Here is a 22,901-nt window from a genome sequence, read left to right on the forward strand (position 1 = left end):
CTCCTGCTTTAGTATGTCAAACAAAATGCTCTGGGCTGCTCTTATCTATTGTCTTCAGCTCATAAACATCCTCAAAAGGCAGTACCATACTATATTCTCCTACCGCTGCAGGAAAGCAGCCCTTTTTCTGTTGGTGTCTTAGAGATTTAACATGAGAGATTGTGAAAGGGGTATGAACAACACTTTACACAGATATTCAGAAACCAAGGCTCTGATCACAGATTTACACCTATCAGTACTAGCTTTGCACCTAGCACCTTGCAGACAGACATCACGCAGCTGAAATATACATCAAAGAGCTTTCCAGAAGAGAATCCACCCTTGTGCCACATCTCTATCATACAAAACACAGAAGGCATCAGAGTTTTTTTTTGTCTCTTTGCTTCAGACAGAAGCTTGGCATTCTGTGCAGAAATACGTCATCATCAAAACCCCTGAACCAGATTGTTATGCACTTTTTCCAGGACACTACATGAAAATGTGTCTGGACAAAGCCATATTTTCCTCTGTTACAAGAATTTATTTCAAATAGCGAGGAAAAGAAACCCTTTCGGTGGGAAAAACATAACTATGCCTGTGACAAGATATTTTCTAGGGGTGTGCAAAACAGGCCATATTCGATTCAGATTCAGCCCAAATCAGGGACAGTGATTAGATTCGTTGATTTGGATCACTGTCCCGAATCAATTCGGCCAAATCTGAAGATTCAATGCTGATTTGGAGAATCAGTGATCTGGCCATAGACACGGCTTTAAATGTTTTTTCTACATACCTCGAGGTACCAGGTGTGGCTTGTGAATGCTGAGATGGTGGGGTGGATGGACCCCTGCCCCACACCTCACTTGGCTCGACAACTGGCCATGGGGAGACCCCAGGTACCTCCCCAGACCCAAGAGGCACCAGTTACTGAGCTGGGGGGCAGAGATCATGAAGCCTGCCAAGTTTCAAGAAGATCAGTGCAGGGGCTTGGGGGGAACTGTACCCCAAATTCTTGAAAGCAAAACTCATGTCATGTGTACGTGTTACAACACAGGGGGATGAAAACTGCTGGGGTGGTGGCTCCTGGTGAGTCCAAAACTCCTGCCAAGTTTCAAAAAGATAGGTGCAGGGGTTTGGGGGGAACTGCGCCTCAAGCTGCAGACAAGCAAAACTTGTGCCATGTGTGACTGTGTGTTAAGGTGCAGGAGGATGAAAGCTGCAGGGATGGTGGCCCCTGCTGTGGCCCTGAAGCCTGCCAGCTGTCAAGGAGATCGGTGCAGGGGCGTTCTGGGGCCCTGCACCACTAGCTGCTGATAGACAAAACTTGTGCCAGGGGTGCTTGTGCAACTGACTGTCTCTGTCTTGGGGCAGTTGATTGTCTGTATTGATTCTTTCCTCTCCTTAGTCTCTGCTTTTGTAGGTGTTATTGATGGTAATTAACTGGATACATTAGCTAGGTACTGTGTATTGAGCTGGTGATTGATTGGTAACTAGTAACGCAGTAGCTTAGCAGCCAGGCCTGCAGTAGCATCTCCCGTGCCCCAAGACAGAGACAGTTAGTTGCACAAGCACCCATGTCACAAGTTTTCCCTGTCAGCAGCCAAAGGTGCAGGGCCCCAGAGCCCAGAAGCCCTGCACCTATCTTATCGACAGCTGGCAGGCTTTGTGGCTGCAGAAGGGGCCACCATCCCTGCAGCTTTCACCCTGCTGCACCTTAACACACACAGTGTTACTCATGTCACGAGTTTTGCTTGCCCACAGCTTGAGGTGCAGTTCCCCCCAACCCCCTGCACCCATCTTCTTGAAACTTGGCAGACTTTGTGGCCTCAGTCAGAGCCATCACCTCTGCAGATTTCACCCCCCTGTGATGTAGCACATACGTGTGACATCAGTTTTGCTTTCAAGAATTTGGGGTGCAATTCCCCCCCAAACCCCTGCACTGATCTTCTCAAACCTTGGCAGGCGTCATGCTCTCAGCAGAGACTACGATCCCTGCAAATTTAATCCAAATCAGACAAAAAACAACAAAGTTATAGATATTTAATTGTTTCTCCATTATACCCTATGGCTGGATTTCCGAGGTTGCTCTGAAGCTTTTCTGAATCACTTTGGAAAGCCTAACGAAGCCAGTGCTTCGATCTGGACATGCTGCTTCAGGCACAAAAGCGTCCAAAGCTTCTCCAGATCTGAAGCACGGTCTGAAGCCTCTCACAGCCCTAGTCTGTATATCCTGGTTAGAGCTGTTTGGACCCACTTGCCAGCATAACTCAATGGCCTCAGACTGTCTTTACACTTTCTGACTGTTTGCTTGGTAGAAAAAAAAGTGGGAATCATAAAATATAGATAGTGCAGGAATAAATGCTCTAAACACTTAGGTACACAGCTAGAATGTGCCATTTAGGTGTGAAAAGTGAAAAAGAATACCAAGAGAACTTACTCTCTTGAAAATAAGTGTATGAATGAATCACTGATGCCACCTTAACTGGAACATCATATATAATTTGAATAAAAAACAGTAAGAAAAAACAGATATCTGGTCATTACAGTGACCCAATTTATTCAGTTTCAACAAAAATAAAGCATCGGCTATGAAAATATTTGAAAATTCCTTATAAGAACATACTTAGTAACTGGTCTCCTTCCATTGTCAGCATCACACAAAAATGTCAAAGCAAGCAGTTCTGTTTAAAGAATGCTTAGTGCTAGAGAAAGGTGAGGGACTAAGAGTAGAAACAGCTGTTGTCTTTGTGCTACCTAAAAAATTTCAGGGCAGCACAAAGTGACAGCATATAGATATCTAAACCTTTTGTCCCACCACAGTGTGACTGCAAAAAAGGTAGTAATAAATTATGTCACTTTATTGCAGTAAATATTTACTTGTTTCATGGTGGGAGAGTATGGGTAGTCAGGACCCGGCAGCACTTTCCTGCCACTCTGGGCAGGTACTTGTTGGGCTTGAGGGGCCCAGTCTTGCATGCCTTGGGAATTCTTGCACAGAATCAGGCCCCTCAAGCCTGGAAAGCACATGCCCAGCATTCCTTGCTTCCAGAGATGTGCCCTAGCAATCTGTGGTGCATGCCTGGATATCGGGAACGTTATGGTTCTCTGATTCCAGATACTTGCTCTGGAAATTTCTGGGGACATGTCTCTGCAAATAGATAACTCCACCATTGCCCACTTCCAAAGACATATCCTACGGATCCTGGGGCAGACATGTCTCTGGAAGTGGAGAAAGCCAGGACCCTCTGGTGTGGTTCCAGGGCTGGTTGAAGGTTTCCTGCTTCCACAGACATGTTGCCAGGATCCTGGGAAGCAGTGGTGTTATCTGCTTGCAGAGATGTGTGCCCCAGAAATCTTCAGGAACCCCAGAGATAGCCTAGAAGTGGGGAACATGCCACCCATTGTCCCACAAGATCAATGGGTGGGACAATGGGCGATGCGTTCTACCCAACAAAGTAGATCAGTTATACCAGTGCAAATCCCAACAGAGCTCATCTAATTCCTTTGGTGATGTCTATTTCTAGACTGACAGCTCAAAAGACTGATGGTTATTCACAGAACAGGCACACCATGGGTAGTACTACACTGATCTGTGGTATGTTCCAGTTCTGTTTAGGAGGGTAGGTTAGATAGAATAGAAAGCATGCTACAAATTCAGCCTTTACACTGAAACTCAAAAAGGGTGCTCAGTTTTATCCAGACGCAGATTGATGGTGCTGGCTATGAAATGGACACCTATCTCCCGGAAAGCAGATTGAGACAACCCGCTACCTAGTTTTGCATAAGCCTCAAGTAATAATTTGGTCATTTAAGATGAATCAAGGATCATAATCAGGGATTCTAGATTTCCATTAGCCATGGAAAACTGGAAAAAATATGGATCTATCAAAAGCATGGCAGTGTCTTGCAGTGAGTGGCACCATTTCTGCTCTCTTATTTTTGCTATGGTTTTTGCCCCTCAGCCAATAAGCAACAGGGCTAAGAGGGGAGCACTGCTGATTGACTGAGAGGCAAAAACTAAGGCTGTGCGAAATTTCACCAGCTGTTTTGATTAGACACTGTTTCAACTCATTTCAAGCTTGAAACAGCGAAATCAAATTGAAACAAAGGGCTTCGAAAACAGCCTTGAAACAAAACAAGGCTAGTCAAAACATTTTGAAAGTTTCAAACGTTTCAACTTTTGAAGCAGCCAGCAGTGAGGTGGTGGGAGACAGGGGAGAACCAGGGGAGAACCAGGGCTGCACTCCCAGCAGCAGCCGGGAGCGCAGCCCTGGCTCTCCCTGTCTCCCGCCGCCGGGCTGTGGGAAGCCGATCACAGCACAGCGGAAGGGAAGTGAGCCTGGGCTCAGTTCTCCTCCCAAATGCTGTGATCGGGGTGGGGAAAGGAACTTAGCCCAATCACTCAGTTCCCCTTCCCAGCCCTATGATCAGGCTGGGGATGGGAAGTCAGCCCAGCCCAATCTAGCTGGGCTGACTTCCCATCCCCTGTGCTAAATCGGGCTGGGGATGGGAAGTCAGCCCGTCCCCAGCCCAATCTAGCGCGATGGTTGGGCTGAGCTCATGTCCCCAGCCCAATCACAGGGCTGGGGTTGGGAACAGCTGAGCTGGGCTGAGTTCCTTTCCCCAGCCTGATGGTTGGGCAAAACATTGAAACAATGTCGAAACAGCCTCACTGTTTTGATGAAGCAAAATGGAATAGCTGTTTCATCCCAAAATGAAATTTGAAAGAAAACACTACTCTGTCCAAACCTCAAAACTGAAGTCAAAATGGAACAGTGCCGTTTCACACAGTCCTAAGCAAAAACCACAGAAAAAATTAGAGAGCGCAGAAATTGCACTACTCTCTGCAGGATGCCACTGTGGCTTTTGGTAGGTCACAGAAAAACACAGATTTTTGCTGTTTAAGTGGTGATTTTTTTCTTTTTTCCCCACAGCAAACTAGAATTCATGATCATGACCATTGAAAAAGTTTTCACCGTCAGTCCCACTGAAAATCTGTTCTAGTAAACCATTTCAATAAATTAATTTCTTCTTTCCTGCTACTCATCAGCATCCCCATTCAAGAGACCCATCTTTACAAAAAACACTTGGGGTATGTCCAGATGACCGTGAATGTGTGATTTGTGGTGCTGCAAACCACACACACCACACATGCATACATTTACTGCACTGCTAATTTGCAATGTGGCAGGTTTTTTTGATACCAGGAGATCCTGATGTAAAAAAATAGTGCACCAGAAAAAACAACCGTGTCAAAAACCATCTGCGCCACCCAGAACCAGACCCTGGCCAGCTGCCCCAGGAGGCCCCCAGAATTCCAGATAAGGCTGCTGGGGCCCACCCAGGTGCTGGCCCCAGCCTCCCCTACCCTACCTGGAGTAACTTGCCTTGCACCAGAGCACATGTGCAGGGTCTTTTCCTGGGAACAACTAGCAGCAGCACATATTTGTGCTGCTGCTACTTGTCCCCAGGGAAGCACACATTCCTGCTCATGGGGATGTACCCTTGGGTTCTGGCCAGCCTTCTGGAGACTATACATGCAAATGGATCTGTAACCAGCAGTAGGAAAGATAGATGTGGATGTTCAAAACTGTATCACCTCTAGGACATTCGCAGTTGTTTATTATGATCATTATCATTATTAGAGGGCCGCAAGTGTGCAAAATGTTTTCGAGAGAAAAAAATATCACTGTCCTCAGCTCAAAACACTTCCCATTGAAGTATGGTCCCACAGAAGCTTGGAGCCAGCTTAAGAGAAACTGCCCTCCTTTGATGCCTGACCTGCCATTCTAGCTCCATCACTTTGTGAACAAGAAGGATGGGGAGTGACCAAGATAAAGCAAGATAAAGTCCCTCCTCTTTCTCGTTCCAATAAAAAAGAAAAAGCATCTTCTAAAACTATGACCCCTCCTCCAAAAGTAACAACAACAGTAAGCTCACCTTGTGTGCTGAAGCCTGCTGTCGTGTTTCTCTCCCCCAGGCTGGATTCGGACACTTGTGGATCTGTCCCAGTCACCTGAAATTATTTAATAGAACAGCACATCAATCTGCAGACTACTTGCCTAACAAACACAGAGCTGAAGTACATTGCTGTGGATCTAACGCCTCCATCTAGTAATGTGAAACAGCTATTCGTATAAGTTGCTGTTAAAATCAGTAGACAGTAATTTACAATGTCTTTGGGTCAGCAGTAGGTGCAGGGTAAAGGAACAAGCAAAGAGCAATTGTTGGATTTCTCAGAATCTACAAGCTAGATTTATCTTGGGTTCTGGCTAACATTATAAAGCTAAATGACTGCAGTGCTTAAAACTAATGGCCCTATTACACCAAGTCTCTTTCCTCAGTAGCCTGTATTTTCCCCTATTCTGCTTACCTTTCTAGTTGAGTTTATGACAGGGACATAGCATTATGTCCCCATAACGGTGGTAAGAAATCCACAGACACGCCTGAAAAGTACAAATGCAGAGCATACTTCCTGATCGCTGTTGGCTGTGACATTGACACCTGGTGTTATCCTGAGCTGTTCATCCTCTACCTCCAACAATGCCAGCATCCCTATGAGTGTCCTAAGGTGGCTGACAGGGGGTGCTCTGCAGTCTTTGGCAGCTGAAGAAGGGAAACCATTCTGAGATCTCATTCTTTTGCTGAAGTGGCATGGATTTATGTAGGAAATGTGTCTAGTTCTTAAGAATTAGACAAACCAACCCTGGTGTGTATCAGTGGGAGAACAGAACCAACTCTGGACCTTAGATCGACATTCTCAGATGAGATGACGTTTCTTGCCAAGGATAATATCAAACGATGCAATAACAGCAGACAGAGCTGAGCAACAGTAGCATGGGCCAGACACATGATAGGGCATCTTGAGTTTCAGCTTTTCATTTTCGGATGGACGCTGACTAGCATTTCCTGCTTTCTCCATTTATTTCCTCTTTCTGCCCCTCTGCCCTGAACACCAGGACTTGCTTCACTCTAAGTCTAATATCTTTACCCCTACCTTTCCTTGGCTCAGAAACCAGTCCTGAAATAATAATAATAATAATAATAATAATAATAAAACAGCTCAAATATTGCTCAGAAGTCAGAAGTTAATGATCAGTCATTTATGTGCGCACCAGTGTTTAGGCAAACTCCAATCCAGGTAATTATATTCTGTCTGTGCTAACAAACTTCTCCAGTTTCATGCAAGCCAGCTGAAGGCATTGTGTAAATTGCAGTGCTTCATGGTAATAAGGAGGAACATTTGTTTTCTCTGAAAACAGATTGTGGGCAGAAGCCTGCAAAAGAATATACAGTGAAAAACCTGATTTACTTCTAAATGACCAAGGAGAGGTAGGATTAAAAAGCTATCCATTTACTTAAGGCTTGATACAGGGTTTATCACTCCTGATTCAGGTAAATTCCTGCCAGAGATTTCTCTGCAAAATTGTCAGGAGGGACTGAAGCACGGATAAATTATACTAAAGAGGAACATTTACCAAATCTAGACAACTCATTAAAGACTTGACCCAGAGCCTACTAAAGTCAGTAGCTCTGGATCAGTTCTTGCTTATTTCTAATCCCTCTCAGATTTGAACATTTCTGTGAGAAACTGCTGTTGAAAAAGAAAGCTGAATAAATATATGGTACCTATGAATAAAACAAGAATACCAAAATATGCACTAAGACAAGGTCTGGAGGGCACAAGATGGATGTCATCTTAGCAGAAAGCATTACTTCTGCTTCTGTATAACTGAATTTAACTAGCAGAAGTTCATTACAATAGGTGACAGGGCCTGGAAATAATCATCAATCACCTGTGAGCAAGCTCTTGTGTCAAGGGCTTAATTTGTATATGGTGCTCTCTAAAATTGAATGTGACATTACTACACTAAAGCTATTAAGAAAAGCGCTTTCATTTCATGTGTGTTTTAAATTATAATATATATCTTACACAGAAGGAAGCAAGAGGCAAAGGGTTCTGTTGTACAGTTCAACTTTAAAAAGTGATTTTTCTTTTAAATAAAAGGTTTTGTGAATAAAAGCATCTACATAAAAAATGATACCAGAAATAATAAAGCAGATAGAGCTGATGTGCTGGGATGATGTAGAATAAATCGACAGTTAAAATGATAGGGTGTTCTCTTCAAATGATTTACTTATGTTTTATCCTTAAATAATCTTTCTTCTCTGCATATAGAAATAGAAGATCTCATTTGCTGTGTGAGGATGAGTATTCATGTGATGGCTCAAAACTATCATCCATATCACCTGTGAGCCTTCACCTCTAAGGTCCCAATCCAGCAGAGCATTTATATTCATGTTTAACTTTGAATCAGACCTAGAGATCAAGGATTGCACTGCTTATTCTAAAATGACAGCATCCATCAGTAGCAGCACTAAGAGTTTTGCAACCCTCAACATGGCCCAGTCATCAGACGAGGACACAAAATAATACAGAATTTGCAGGTTACAAAAACTTGCTTTTTAAATGGCTGCTTTGAAAGCACAGGAACCAAGAGAACTTTTTCCTTGATATAAACTCTTGGCAACATAAACTATAGATGTTAAAGAAAAATCTGTGAGGCTATGAGATATTCTCTCAGAAGCAACAGAGATCCTCAAATGTCCTTTTTAAATTAAACACAATATTTAAGTTGAAGTAGAAAGTATATTATGTCTAAAATTACATAACTATTATTTGTGTTAGTCTTCAATCCTTATATTACTGGAGAAATCCTTTTTATGCTTTAAAGGCTTTCTAAGTAGGATTTGTTCATGTTGTAGATCATTTATAAAAAAATCCACCAAATGTCCATGCAAAAATGTTTAACGGCCTTATAAATTCTGCTCAGTGCAGTACATTGCAGTTTGTATTGTATCTGTAAAACGACTTGCATGTTTGGATAAGGCTGTTACTCTGATCAAAATAAATCTGAGCTAGACAAAGAGTAGGTACTGACTTTGAACTTCTGGGCTAAAAAATACCATTATATTGCATGTAGGTGTATGCAGTGCTAATTACAGATGCTAGAAAGGCAGTTCTAAGAAATGAAGTTCTTCATTTATCCCTCCAACAAAAACAGTTTTGTGCAGGCACACAGAGTGTGAGCAGTGTCCTATCACCATGCCTCAGACTTCCACATAGACCACATCCAGAGATGAGAAGAGAGCTCAATATCTTTGACATTTCCTCCCTCGACTTTTCAGTTTTTGGTTTTCCTGCGCTCAAGTTTCTGCTTAGACAGGCATTGAGGATGACAACTGAAGTGTTGAATTTTCTGATGTATGAGAACAGAACCACCAAGTTTATTTGACTTAGGCCACAACAGCCATAGGCTGACACGGATGTTTGGCCCCCTTTGCCATCAGGGGGATTCAAGCTAGCAACTTGTGTGCAGTTGGCTATACGCTCTGTGATGGCCTGATCTGGGCCAGGACTTCAGCAGATTGCGTGGCAGAACTATGCCCTGCAGACTCTCTTTTTCAACCTGCAAGCTGGAGTTCTGAAGCTACAGAAGCTGTGTCATCTCAACAGCTTCAGCAGAGAATCTGCTCTACATTTCCTGCACCTGAGAATTAAGACTTTCCCATTACAAGGGACATTATGGTAAGCTTGAAGAGGAGGCCTCCATATCCCCTTACAAATCTCGTGCACTCCTAGCTCTTAGTTATTTTAAAATTATATTTAAGGTATTCTAATACAAATATAGTATGCCTGCAGTTTTGGCTATGAAAGAAAAAACTTTGAGAATACTGAGAAAAAGGCCTGTCATTCACTAGATCCCTTTTTCTGAAAGGGCCTGTTATATGATTTCATAGATAGCAGCAATATAAAGATGAGGTCTTTTCCTGGTGCGCCCCTAATCACAGAAAAAAAGTGTGCAGGATCAGACTTGTAAGCTATTTCTAACTTCTTGCTCAAAGCACCTTCTTGAACTCAGACACTAGATTTTTCATACCAGTGCTCATCTCCAGCCTGTTGAACATTTCTCATGTATTCTGACATGTAGTCAGGAAGGAGCTTGTACAGAGCACATTCTAGAAACCTGACATAGTTCAGTCATGGCAAGAAGGTTAAAATCAATATTTCCACTGGTGCAGTGGATTGGCTGCTAACTCTGAGACACTCCTACCTCTATGTAGAATACAGATCAGGGGCAGGCAATTATTTTGGCTGGAGGGGCATTTAACGAGCTTTGGTGAGCTATCAAGGGCTGTAAGGGTAGCCCCACTCCTTGACAAGTGCCCAGCTCCCTGGTCGACATCTTGGGACTGGAAGTCCTGCCCCCTGCCCCCTGAACTTTGCCACTGGTAGTCCCTCCCTTTGCCCCCAGAAATACTCCTTTTAGGAAGGGGGTTTGACATCTTGGAACCAGAAAAAAACAACAAATTACCTACTAAAAATCAAACATCCACAATAACATATTTTAATTTTATTTTAAATATATATTTTCTCTTCATTTGGGTGCATTTGTGCTGTGTATATAGACATGATTTCATAATGGCTCAAAATGAAGTCTTAGTTTTGTATATTGGGGGAAGCGTGGGGGGGTATGGGTGGGTGTGACTGTGGGTGGGGAGGTATGGGGTTTGTAGGGGGCTGTGGGTGTGTGGATGTGGTATGTGAGAGACTGTGTGGGGGTACGTGTGGATTTGGGTGGGTGAAAATGGGGGGTTTGTAGGGCTGTGTGGATGTGTGTGTGGCTTTGGAGTTTGTGGGGGGCTGTGGGGTGTGTGGAAGGGGAGGGTGGTGGGGGTGTGTGCATGTAGGAGTGCAGCTCCCCCAAGAGGCATGTGGGTGTATGCGAGAGATGTGGGGGTATGGCTGGGTGAGGTGTTTGTGGGGTGTGTGCTTGTGTGTGGGGCAGGGTGTGGTTGCAGGGGTTGTAGGGGAGGGTTTGAGAGTATGTGAGGTATGCATGGGAACTCCCCACGCGCAACCCCCTGAGCCGGTCAGCACCTGCCATTGCCCCTGCCCTGCAACAGCCCAGAGTCCAGAGCCCATGCACCACCACAAGCAGTGAACAGCCCCATTCCCAGCCTGTGCCTGCTCCACACCAGCTGCCCATGGCACATCCTGCCGCCCCCTAGGCATGCAGTGAGGCTGCGGTGGCTCCACGGCAGAACTGCCTTTCTAGGCAGCCCAGATGGTGGCAGATCCTTCTGGCTACCACCACCACTGCCCCCAGCTATGCAGTACCACTGGGGACCCGCACCACACAACCCTGACTCCATGTGCCCCATGCCTGCTTTGGGCTCACCTGTTTGGGCTGAGCAGCAGCAGCAGTGGTGGTGCTAGGCAAAAACTGTTGCTTGGTGTAGCAAAAAGCAGCCCCTCCCCCTCACTGCCGCTGGGCAGTTCTTGCTGCAGCCACCTGGAGCTTGCACCACTCCAGGCTGCCCTTCATGTCTGTCACTGCTGCCTCTGGGCAGCCCAGAGGCAGCAGTGACAGTGCAGAGCAGCCGCAGGGCAGCCTGGCACACCGCGGGCTCTAGGCAGCTGCACCAAGAACTGCAGCTGCCTGCACCAAGAAGCAGCGAGACGGAAGGGCTACTCCCCCCCCACACTGAGCAACAGTTTCTGCCTGGCACTGCCACTGCTGCTCAGCCCAGATAGGTGAGTCCAAAGCAGGCATGAGGTGTGCTGGGTTGGGGCTGTGTGCTGCAGTGGCAGCAGAAGCTGGAAGAAGCTACTGCTGCCTGCGCTACCTAGAGAGGCAGTCCTGCTGCAGAGCTACCCCAGCCCCACTGCATGCCTAGGGGGCGGCAGGACATGCCATGTCTGGGCGGTGCCTAGGCCAGGCAGGACCAAGGGACCCACTGTGGGCTGGACAAAGCCCCACTGAAGGCCGTATTTTGCCCAACCCTGATGTAGATAGAGAGCACAAGGATACAGTGCACAAACTTTTCTGAACCCAAGTTCATTTCATCAGATGCTGTGAAAGGGGCTAGGGACACACATTATACATAAATGGGTTTAAGTGCTCAGAAACTGGTTTAAACCTAATAGAACAGACATTCAGTGTACATAAACCAGTTTGAAAATAGCCAAAACTGGCTTGAGATATACCTGGTTGAATGCAGTATCAGATGTAACTGATTTAGCTAAAACTGGTTTATGCAACATCTGTCCCAGACCCCTTGCTGGTTAAGTTAAACCAGACTCCCCCAGCATCCTGGCATGCTCGCTGGGCTGGGTGGAGCTCTGCTATCTGCTCCAGTGAGCTGGGCTGGCCCCTCCCCTCTGCTCTCTAGCCAAAGCAGGGGCAGGATGTGGCCAGATGCTGGCCTGCCGTGGCCCCTAAGGCAAATTTCTCCCTCCATCCCCTTTCCTCTCCCTCCCACCCCCTCTATTGGCAAACCTTGGGAACTGCGGCTGGGTTTTGCCAGCCCCAGCCCCACCTCTATGGCTTTCCTACACCCAGGCAAGGATGGAGTTAATTCCTCCCTCTGTCCCCTCTCTCCCCTGGGATCCTTGGGGGTTTGGCTGAAGTCTCTGCAGCTTGCCTGCACCCAGGCAGGGAGGGAATTAATTCCACAGCATGTTCCAGAGTGTGGGAGAGAGGCAAGCTAGTCCCGTGTGTACAGATCAAAGCCCTGCACCTGTGTGCCCCGAGCTAAGACCTGCAGGACCAGACTGAGATGGGGGAAGACTTAACAATTATCACACATGCTGGAGATGTAGTTATGGGAAGTTGCAGACAGCTTCACAGAAGAATGCAGAATAATGCTTTACATTATAAAGCAGAACGTGTAAAGGGTGGGAATACCTAAACAGAGCCTTTCTGAATGCCTGGCTGTAAGGAGACACTCTGTTCTCAGGATTAGTAAAACTAATTCTTGTCTTCCTGGTTTACATTTTAAATTAGACTAAGTTGTGTATGCTGCGTTATACTGGGCTGTATCTTAGCTTAGGTAAAGATTTTTGGTGGTTCCCAGTTATATGCTTTGCAAATTGCTGTGTTCAATACTTGCTTGCTTTAGAGAAAGGACTTTTTCCCCATCCCCACTCCTTAGATTGGCAGCCTCCCCTCCCCACTCCTCCCCGCTGGTGGCTGGCATCCTGTGTGTTAAGCTAGCCCCGGCTAGTGCCTGGCCACGCCCTCTCTGCTCCAGCAGGGAGGGGTGAGAACCTTGGAGGGCGTCTCTCTTCCCTACCCTTTGGCAGTGGCTAGCAGGCATGCTCTGGCATCCCCCAGCTTCTGGCTTGAGCCACTGTAGGCATGTGGCTGCATTTCTTGATTTAACAGAGAATCTCTGTTTAGTTATTAATCAGTTTAAGCTACGCAGCATAGACTAACCTGGAAAGAGTGAATCAATTCAGGCTTGGGCTTTTTTAATGTCTGCCCCTAGCCAGGATGTGCAGAAGCAGAATATAAGGAGAGAGAAATTAGAATACAAAAGACAAGAAGCAGGGAGGGGCAGAGAGGAGAAGGGAGGGCAGGAGAGGTGGGAGAGAGAGAGAAGGAGAAAAGGAGAGAAAAGCAAAGAAGCAGTAAACCCATAGGAACAAAGAGGGTCACAAAAGCTAATGCAGGTAATGAAATAAAAATCCATAGTCCCTGTTTAAACTGTACTTAACACAGTCCACTTTGTGGATTATGTCTTTTTCTGTAATTTCCCCTTCAAACCATTTTTGTTGTCGTTCGTTTTTTAAAAAATTTTCTGCCTGAGAACAGCATTCCTGAGGTTGGCCATGGAGTACCCAGGGAAATTGAAGTGTTCTGCCACAGGCTTTTGTGTCTTTCTGCAGCCAATGTTATAACAGTGTTCATTCATTCTTACACAAAGAAATTGCCCTGTCTGTCCACTGTAGACAGGAAAGGTGTACTGTAAACAGGTGATGGCATATATGGCATTAGCAGAGTTGCAGGTGAATGAAACTTGGGTGTTGTACTCCTTGTTATTACTGTATTTACTTGAACATAAGACAACCCCCCCCCAGTAATTAGATTGTATACTTAGAAAATTTATAAATTTGTTATAATTTTTCAGGTACAGAATCTAATTATCGGAGGCTTGCCTTGAATTTGTCCTCCTCCCACTGCTACAGCAGGGAAAATACATCTGGAAGGGCCAGGTGGCCCCCTTGCCCTCTGCGCCCCCCCAGCTTCTTTCTGCTGCAGACTCTTCCCCTCTCCCCCTTGCTGGCAGACTCTGCTCTCCCCGAGAACATGGGAATGAGAGACAAATTTGAAAAAAATGACTTTGAAATCAATATGCCTGTAATAACTGGTATATAGGCAAATTAATATGGGTACCCACAGACTTAGTTCATCCAGAATTGATGCATTTTACTTTTGAAACTTCAGCACATTTTAGCACAACATGAGCATACTTTTAAGTAGCCCTTTTGTTCTTTTGCTGAAGTGGGGGCTGGTTTTGTTCAATATCTTCATCAATGACGTGAACAATGGGATAGAGTGCACCTCCACAAGGTTGCAAATGACACCAAGCTGGGGGAAGTAGCAGATACACTGGAGGGTAGAGTTAGGATTTAGAGGGCACATCTATACGAGACGTTTTACTCAAGGTTAGAGCAAATTACTGCACAGTAAGAGTCACCATTTACATGTGCATATGGTTACTGTGCAGTAATTGTAAGTAAATTTGCTACCTGTAAATACTCACAAATACTTACTGTGCCATATGGCCTATGTAGATGGCCGACTAGGAGCAAACTTGCTCCCAGTCAGCCAACCAGCAGAGGCCAGGAGATTGCTTTCTGCCCCTTGGAGCTTCCTTGATGCTGGGGCACTGGAGTCCAGGTGGGAACTGTGCCCCACAAGCAAGGAGCTCCCAGCCCCCACTCCCTAATTGTGATTGTGGATCAGGGGATGGGGAGCTTCTACCTAGCTGCAGCTCTGCAATTGCACAGAGGTGGCGATCGTGGAACTGGGCAGGGAACAGGCTGGGAGCCTCTCCTGTGTTTCAAAATGGAACTTTGTTAAGAGTTTTAGTCTATTCTGGTGTTGTGCTGTGGTTTCATTCAGGAGTTGGTAAAACTGTTGGAAAGCTGTTTCTTGGCTTCTTGTATATATGCTGTTTTGTCCCTGACAACAATGGCACTCCCCTTATAAGCCTGTTGTATGACATTCTTCATCAGGTCTCTCTGAGGAACAATGTCTTGTATTCAGGGGTTGGACTAGATGACCTCCTAAGGTCCCTTCCAACCCTCATTTTCTATGATTCTATGAAGACTTACAAGACATTTGCTTGCATAATTCACCCAGAGATTGGGTCCCTTAATTCTTCTCTGTCTCCATATCCTAACAGATATTGTCCTTGGAAAAGCAGTGTGAAAAGTACCATTTTCAAGGTAATGGAATGAATTATAGTCTCACCAGTCAGCTCAGATAAACAACTGCAAATCGTATTAGAAGCAATCTCTAAAGTTAGTGTGGGCATTTAAATGTTTCTTGGATAGGAATGGAAAATCTAATTTGAAATAATTTGATAAAATTCTATAGACCTTAATCCATGCAAAAATAAACAAAAATCATGTCTCGTGCTCAGTAAAAGGCTTTATGATTATTGCTATTTAATGGGTCCCATCAGTTCTACTGTATCTAAATCTCTGCCGTTATTTCCAATGGAATGTCTGCCTTTGAGGGATTTCTACATTTGGTCAATTCAGTTTGTATTGTGCTGTACTCTTGGTTCATTTTCTATGACAACCCTTCACTATCCCTACATACCCTCATAGACTTTGAATTTTTATTGACTTTGGATCCAAAAGGAGTGCAAATTTGGGCCGCTGCTTTTACCAGAAGTATATGGAGCACAGAAGTGCTATACAAGTTTTGCCTCTGCCCATGCACTTCACTTCTGCTCATCAACATCTGTTGTTATCTTGGTCCTGAGCTCACCTGACAAGAATGAGTCAGGGACACAGTGTATATAAAGAACCCAGTAGGAGATTTTAATAATCATTGTTACTTAATAATTAAAAGTTACCATTCCCATACTCACTTGAGCCCAGAGCCAATATTGAAACTGAGGTGCCCAGAGATGACTGGACAGTGCATTAACACTGACTCATCTCTCCGAGATTTGCAGAAAAGGCTTTTGAGCAACTTAGCCTATGAGCTGGGGTCTGGTTTTGCTACTTTAATCTTCTACCCAGATAAATTAAGTTTCTTTTTGTCATCCATGGGTGCTGGCATGCTGCTGAGGTAGCTATTCCTGTGCAAACTGCAATAATTGTCAGACTGCAGGGAGTAATGGGCTGGCGTTTTCTATTTTAATATATGGAGACTCTATTTGCATAACCTCCATTTGTGTGGCTTAAAGATACTCAGCTCAGAACAAATTTTTCCTTTTTACTGAATATGATTTAAACTGGCTTTGCCATTTTTTAAATTTAGAGACAAGACACAAATATAAGAACATCATGAAACACTCCAGGGCCTTCAGATATATTTGCACTGCTGCAAAGAACACAGGACTGAATTTCAGTAAGTAGCATTTTATAAAGGAGACAGTATGGACACTTCAACTTTGCTCTGCAGCAAATAACTTCACTTCCAAGCAGTTTAAATTGACTCATTCTACTGCAGGGGAGTAAATCAGAGGCACAACATTTGGACTGCTGCTGCCTTCTCTAAGGTAGAAGTGAATTATGTAAGGCAGAGGCTGCTTTATAAGTTAGGGATTGTAGTGTGGCTCTTTTCACCCATTTTATCTTTCTGCCTGTTGCCATGGATCCTACCATTGTCTGCTTTCTCTGGGCACTTAGTTGCCTTGATAACCTTCCTTGCACAGGGTGAGCAGGTATGCTTTTTAATCTAATGTTTCACAATATACTGTTTTCCCTGAGTCAGAAAAATCACAAGTGATTTGTTCTCTCACACAGCCTCCTCAGTCAGCCATAGTACAGATAGGTACTTATATGAACCATCTGTCCACTTATAGCTCTGCAAATGCACAAATAAGTCTGGATGAGGTATAGTCAGTGCACTCCATTCATCAGCCTTCCTTGGGATTTTATTGAATCCAGGAGGAAATTAAAGATTCTTGAAGCAATTAAATATAGGCATGAAGCTGTTGTTATACTCTGGCAGCTGATCACACTGTAATGGTGATAGCCTGACTGGGTTTGGGATTGCATGGTAAGGAATAAAAGGTAGAAAATAAAACTGAAAACTTTCAGCGTGAGATGTTCTGGATCTTTTGATAAAGCTCATAATGGAATTGTTAAGGACTCTACAGAATATTCTTATTGCTATAATACATCAGAAGCTACTGAAAATAATAACATCCAAAAGCTTAAACAACAGCAAAATTACAAAGGAGCATAGATTCTACTTGTGGCTATCTTACAGAACACATGTCCCTACTTCTTTCCATTCAATATATTGCTATGTGTATGTATACTTCCTTACCACTTCATGTAACAGATTTAGGAATCTGTTCCAAATAGTCTGTTGCCAGCTTGGAGTCTGTTCCTGGAAAGTTACATGTTACAACTGGCAGAGTGTTAGTTTTGACATAGGACATAAGCCTTTCTGCCAAGACCTGGGCATTTCATTGACAAAAATCCTTGCCATCAAAGAATATGCCAATGCTTGTCCAGAATGTAATTTGAGAACTGATGCCAACTGGCAATTGTAAGTGTTTTGGGTTTTTTTAAAGATTTTTTTCTTATGTGATTTTGGGTTCTCTGTAGCTTTTGCAGGATTATAATTCAAAGTACTACATCAAATTTTATGAAAAAAATTGTACTCAGCTAAGCGCAGATCCCAGGACATTAAAACTGTACATCTAATGGGTTTGCATGGCATAGACACACATGCAGTGTTGCATTTTGTAACAGATCTTACTACTTTCTTGACTATCAAATCTCATTTTCTACTTTACTGCTCTCACAGCTAGGGCACATTAAAGAAAAGTGGGCAATGCAGTCATCAACTTCTCAGAGCAAAGTTTTGTGTGTGTGTGTTCACACGCATGTGTGTGCATAATGGATGACATTAACTGAAACGGTATTTCTCAGGCATACAAATAGAAGTTAGAATAATGCAATATTACAAGTGAGAGTCACAAGTACTGGGAAAGGAAAAAAATCCTTTCTAAGTTAAGGAGAGTAGACTGAAAACTATCCATGTGCACAATTCAAATGACATTTTATTTGCACTGTGTGTGCAAGGAACTATTTATTATCTCCTAAATTCTTTTAGCTGCTATTAAAACACTTGGGAAAGAGAATGTATCACTATTCCCTTCCAGTTTTCCTTACCTGACTAGCCGGTGTTTGTCCAATCACTGCCTCATATGGAGGGGGTAGCTCAGTTGGATATAGCATTCCTGGGCTATTAATGCTGACTTCATATAAAGCACTGAAGGGGGAATGAGGAAAGTCCAAATGGAGACTTCTGTTAAAAACAAATGTTAAGTTGTCAGGAAATGCATGGAGTTTAGCTGGAAAACTAACAGCTCCCACAATGGTGGAGAAAACCAAAGTATATCTTTGAATTCAGGGCCAGCGTACAACAAAGCATTCATAGGTACATATTAACACAGGACTGGAAGGGACCTCCTGAGTCAGAAAGTCCAGTCTCCCACTGTCACAAGCACCACATCATATAATCTCCTTCACACTCATCACACTCCATCTTAAAAATGCTGTGGAATAGCATCCACTGAAGACATTCATCAAACAGATGAAAAAAAGCCATAATTCACTAGATCGTTTAAAAGCTGTATTTGATTTTTGGACAAATCTAGTCTATCAGCATCAATGTCTCATATATTCCACTGCAAGAAACATTAAATTATAGGCAATTTCCTGAGAAGATTAAGTCTTACATTTAACTTTTGTGTATAATAGAAACAGTTATGGTGGGGTTACCTGCAAATCTGAATTCCTGTTTTATGATCATACCATGTTATCCTTGTTTTCTCTGAGTTCCCCTCTCTATCTTTGTACACTGGTGCTTATATAAACAAAATAACATTGGAAAATGTGACCTAGCACATTTATGAAATGTGTACATCTATGCCTCACATCCTGGGAAGAGACATCCACTATAAAGGAAGAACATTACTGGGTGGCTTGTGTAATATAATTCATATTTCTGTGGGCCCAGAGCAGTGATAAGGTAACAAGGTCAGGTACAAAGAATTACCTCTGTGCTTCTATCAGGGGAGTGCAGGTATATTCAGGAGGGTAGTAGGGTGGGGGTGGTATTGGCGGTATGAACTCATCAAAATCCAGGGTGTGATGCAAGATAGTCCCATGTGGAGTCATGCAGTCTGGGTTGGTGGAAAGCGACCTCTGTGGCAGAAACTGAAAAGGAAAAAAAGAGGCCAATGTTTTCTTCAGGTGGTAGTGATAAAAACAGATAATAATTAAACATGACATGAATATCCCTAGTGCCATCAAGAGGGCTACTTCTGGGAGTAAAGTGTTATTCAAGGCTGATCAAGGATGTAAGAATCCATTCTAAAAGAAGGAGGAAGAAATTGGTGGAAGTAAAACAAGAACTGAAGGTCTCAGAAGCCAACCAATATATTCATAAATATTCAGTGGAAAAATTGCTTATTTCTGGAAGGAGAACAAATGTTTCAGAATATGCAATGCCGCAACCAAAAACAGGAGTTTACTTTATAAGTCAATTTTCTTTGTAAGAGCATTAGATAACTAATGGCATAAGAGCACTGTTCAGAAATAGCGGATACTGGTTTTGCCTGTTTAAACAACTATTTGCACATTTTGATAGCCAGTTTGGAATATATCAAACTGAAAACTGAAGGTTTCTACTTTTTTTTTAAATGATCATTATTACGTTAATGAATTTTTCAGTTTAAAGAAAAGTAATGCCCTCCATATATTTTATGGAGGGTGAGGTAGGCTGTAATATTCATGGCTGATAACATTCAAACAGGCCTTCTGTGTACAAGATGGAGCCTCATCCCATAAACACATGTCAAAACAGAGATAAAATGCAACTGCATTGAACTATAAAAAGTAACAATGAATGTGAGGTATTCAATCAAGGTCCTTAACAGGAAAAGAACTTAAAAAACAATAATATGAAGAAGCACATTCAATAATAATATAGAAAAGTTGTAGCCTAATGAGCCTGTTAGCAGGTTGAAACTATGGCATGATACTGTGGGGACTGTTAGGAGCATCAAATGGAACCTGGCCTTTCTGACCCTGTTTTATATGTTCTGCATGGAAAGCAGAACATCAACAACCCGTCAAAACACACAGAAGTATTCTTTGTCCTTTGGGTGAGTCTCTCTGCCATATCACTTTTGGGCTAGGGACAAACATTACACATAAACTGGTTTAAGTGATCAGAAACTGGTTTAAACCTGTAATAGAATAGATGTTCGGTGCACATAAACCAGTTTGGAAATGGCTGAAACTGGTTTGAGATAAACCTGATTGAATATAGTATCAGACTTAACTGATTTGGCTCAAACCAGTTTATGCAATGTCTGTCCCAGATGCTTTGCTGGTTTAAAATAAGCCAGACACCTCCAGCATCCTGGCATCTTCTTTGGGCTGGGCAGGGGTCTCTGTTCCACAACAGGGCTGGATCCTCCCCTCTGCTCCCTGGCTGGAGCTTCGGCAGAGACTGCTCCCAGACTTCACCCCACCCTACCTCCATCTCGCTGTTCAAGCAGGAATCCTCCCTTCCTCCTTGCACAGCACGGACCCTACCCCCACAGACTCTAGGCATATGGTATGCAAGCTAATGCCAAGAGGTGTTTGTGTGCATCTCCAATTTCACTGGGACAGGCAGACAGAAAAGTGACTGCTTAGGGCTTTTTGGAGCTAATCAATAAAGCTGTGTGAAGCTTCAGTAGCCAATTCAATTCAGAGGAGATTCAACCTGATTCGGCAACTGAACCTCTGAATCTGAATCGAATCAGGAGACCAATTAAGAGGTCCAAATCGAATTGGAAGCCTTCTTGTTGAATCAATTTGGAAAAGATTCAGCACCGCTTTGGAGATTTGGCCACTGACTAAACAGGCAGCAGCCCTCACCACACTGGACACAGCTGCCTCCAGCTGGTAAGTCTGTTGTGGTAGGCGTAAAGGGGAGGGAAGGAGCATGGGGAGGGGGCTGATCAATGCCCCCAGAGCTAGGGAGGGATTGGGGCTGGGATGAGCTGCCCAGCCAAGATGGGGGGGCGCAGGACTAGGGGAGGGGGGTGCGGGATGCAGGCGTGGCAGCACTGAGAGCAGGGGCTATGCCCTGCTCTACTTGCACAGCCTGGGCCAGGGGGGCATGATGCAGGCACGACTTGCTCTGGGCAAAAGGGGGCAAGACACAGCAGAGCATAGCCCCTGTTTGGAAAATTCAACAAATAGAATGGCTTCCATTTTTTGTCTTTCAGAATTTGTAGCTTTGTCCATCTAGGAAATTCAATTCAGTTTGAAGTAGTCATTTGAAAGGAGTCATGAAATAGATATGAGACATAACCAATTAAAAATATTTTTATATTTAACCTCAACATTTTGTACCCGTCACTTCTACCAAACTGATGACAAATACCATTTTCCTAGCAGTCAGCAATTTGGCAAGCCCTAAATCTTGTCTTTGTAATTCTGAACTGCATCTGTTAATGACCTTCCCTTACCTTGTTTCTGCTATTAACCCTGTTGTAGAGGTTCTGTAAGTATGGTAGCATCTGTTAGAAAAGAGAGAATTCCTCTCTCCAGTCCTTGAATTCTTTTGGACTTCCTTCAATCAGAGATACCAAAGGAAGTACATACTCTTAACCTAAAAGAAGCTGCATAGTAGGGCTGTGGGAAGCTTCAGGTGGTGATTCGATTTGGAGGAGATTCAGACCGATTTGGTGGCCAGATCTTTGAATCTGAATCAAATCAGGGGATCAAATCGATCAAAGATCGAATTGATTCAAAGATCTCTGAATCTTTGGAAAAGATTTGGAGAACTTTGATGATTCGGGCAGTCCCCCGTAGCTGGTAAGTCGTACGGACAGGGGAAGGGGTGCTAGGAGAGGGGATCATGGGGGGACCCCTGCCAGCCCTCCTGACACCCCCCACTCCTCCAGCCTCACCATAGCTGCACTGCCTGCCCCAGCTCAGTACTTTAAAAAAAAGCCCCTGTGCTTACCAGGTGTTGCTGGGTGGGGGGAGATACCTGCTACCCCCACTGCCCCATGCTGCATGGGAGGGTCTGCTACAAGCCCCCTGACCCCTCTCTGCTCCCCCAGCCCCGCCATGGGTGCCCTGCCCAGGCCAGCTCTGGCCCTTTAAGGAAAAAAAAATGGAGAAAAGCCCTGGTACTCACTGCTTCTGCAGTGGCCTTGGGGGCTCATGCAGAGCCCCCCACATGGCATGGGGGGCAGTGGAGATTGCCCCTCCACTGGCAGGAGCCGCGAGTCTGGGGTTTTGTTTTGTTTTTTCTTAAAGGGCTGGAGCTGGCCTGGGCAGGGCACCCGTAAAGGGGCTGGGGGAGCAAGGGAGGGTTGGGGGGCTCATGCAGAGCCCCCCATGCAGCATGGGACAGTGGGAGGCAGCAGGGATTGCTTCCTTGCCCCGCAGCACCTGCTGAGTTGTGACTATTTTTTTTATCAAGTGCCTGGAGCTGGGACAGGAGGGGCAGCCGTTATGGGGCTGGGAGAGGGGCGGGTGATGGGCCTGGCTTGGCTAATTCGGAGATTCAGCAGCAGCCGAATCTCCAAATCATATTCAGACAAATCAAATCAGGACAGTGATTAGAATCACCGAATCAAATCACTGTCCCCCAAATCGGCCAAATCTGAAGTGAATACTAGCCACTTCGCACAGGCCTACTGCATAGCCTTAGATTTTGAAAGAGAGGAGCAGGGAAAGAATTCTAGAACCACTGAGATGTCAATGAGAATTTTCTAAGGTGCAAAGCCAGGACAGAAAAATGCTTTTTGGCATAGAAAAGACTTTAGACTAAAAAGGAAATCCATATGGTTTGGACCCA

The 22,901-nt window shown here is 44.3% G+C and overlaps 1 protein-coding gene across 7 annotated transcripts in view; it reads right to left on the bottom strand.

The window, feature by feature from the left end:
- ENTREP2 (endosomal transmembrane epsin interactor 2) overlaps positions 1-22,901 on the bottom strand; it is a 451,267-nt gene that overhangs the window by 8,926 nt on the left and 419,440 nt on the right. For all 7 annotated transcript variants that reach the window (XM_019477587.2, XM_019477589.2, XM_019477585.2 and 4 more), the window contains 3 exons: positions 19,089-19,249; positions 18,200-18,335; positions 5,920-5,995 (listed from right to left, as the gene is read on the bottom strand). In XM_019477587.2, the coding sequence (XP_019333132.1) occupies positions 5,920-5,995; positions 18,200-18,335; positions 19,089-19,249 (373 nt within the window). The remainder of the gene's footprint in view (positions 1-5,919; positions 5,996-18,199; positions 18,336-19,088; positions 19,250-22,901) is intronic.

Source organism: Alligator mississippiensis, chromosome 11 (genome assembly GCF_030867095.1).
Source record: "Alligator mississippiensis isolate rAllMis1 chromosome 11, rAllMis1, whole genome shotgun sequence".
In the NCBI taxonomy this organism is placed as follows: Eukaryota; Metazoa; Chordata; order Crocodylia; family Alligatoridae; genus Alligator; species Alligator mississippiensis.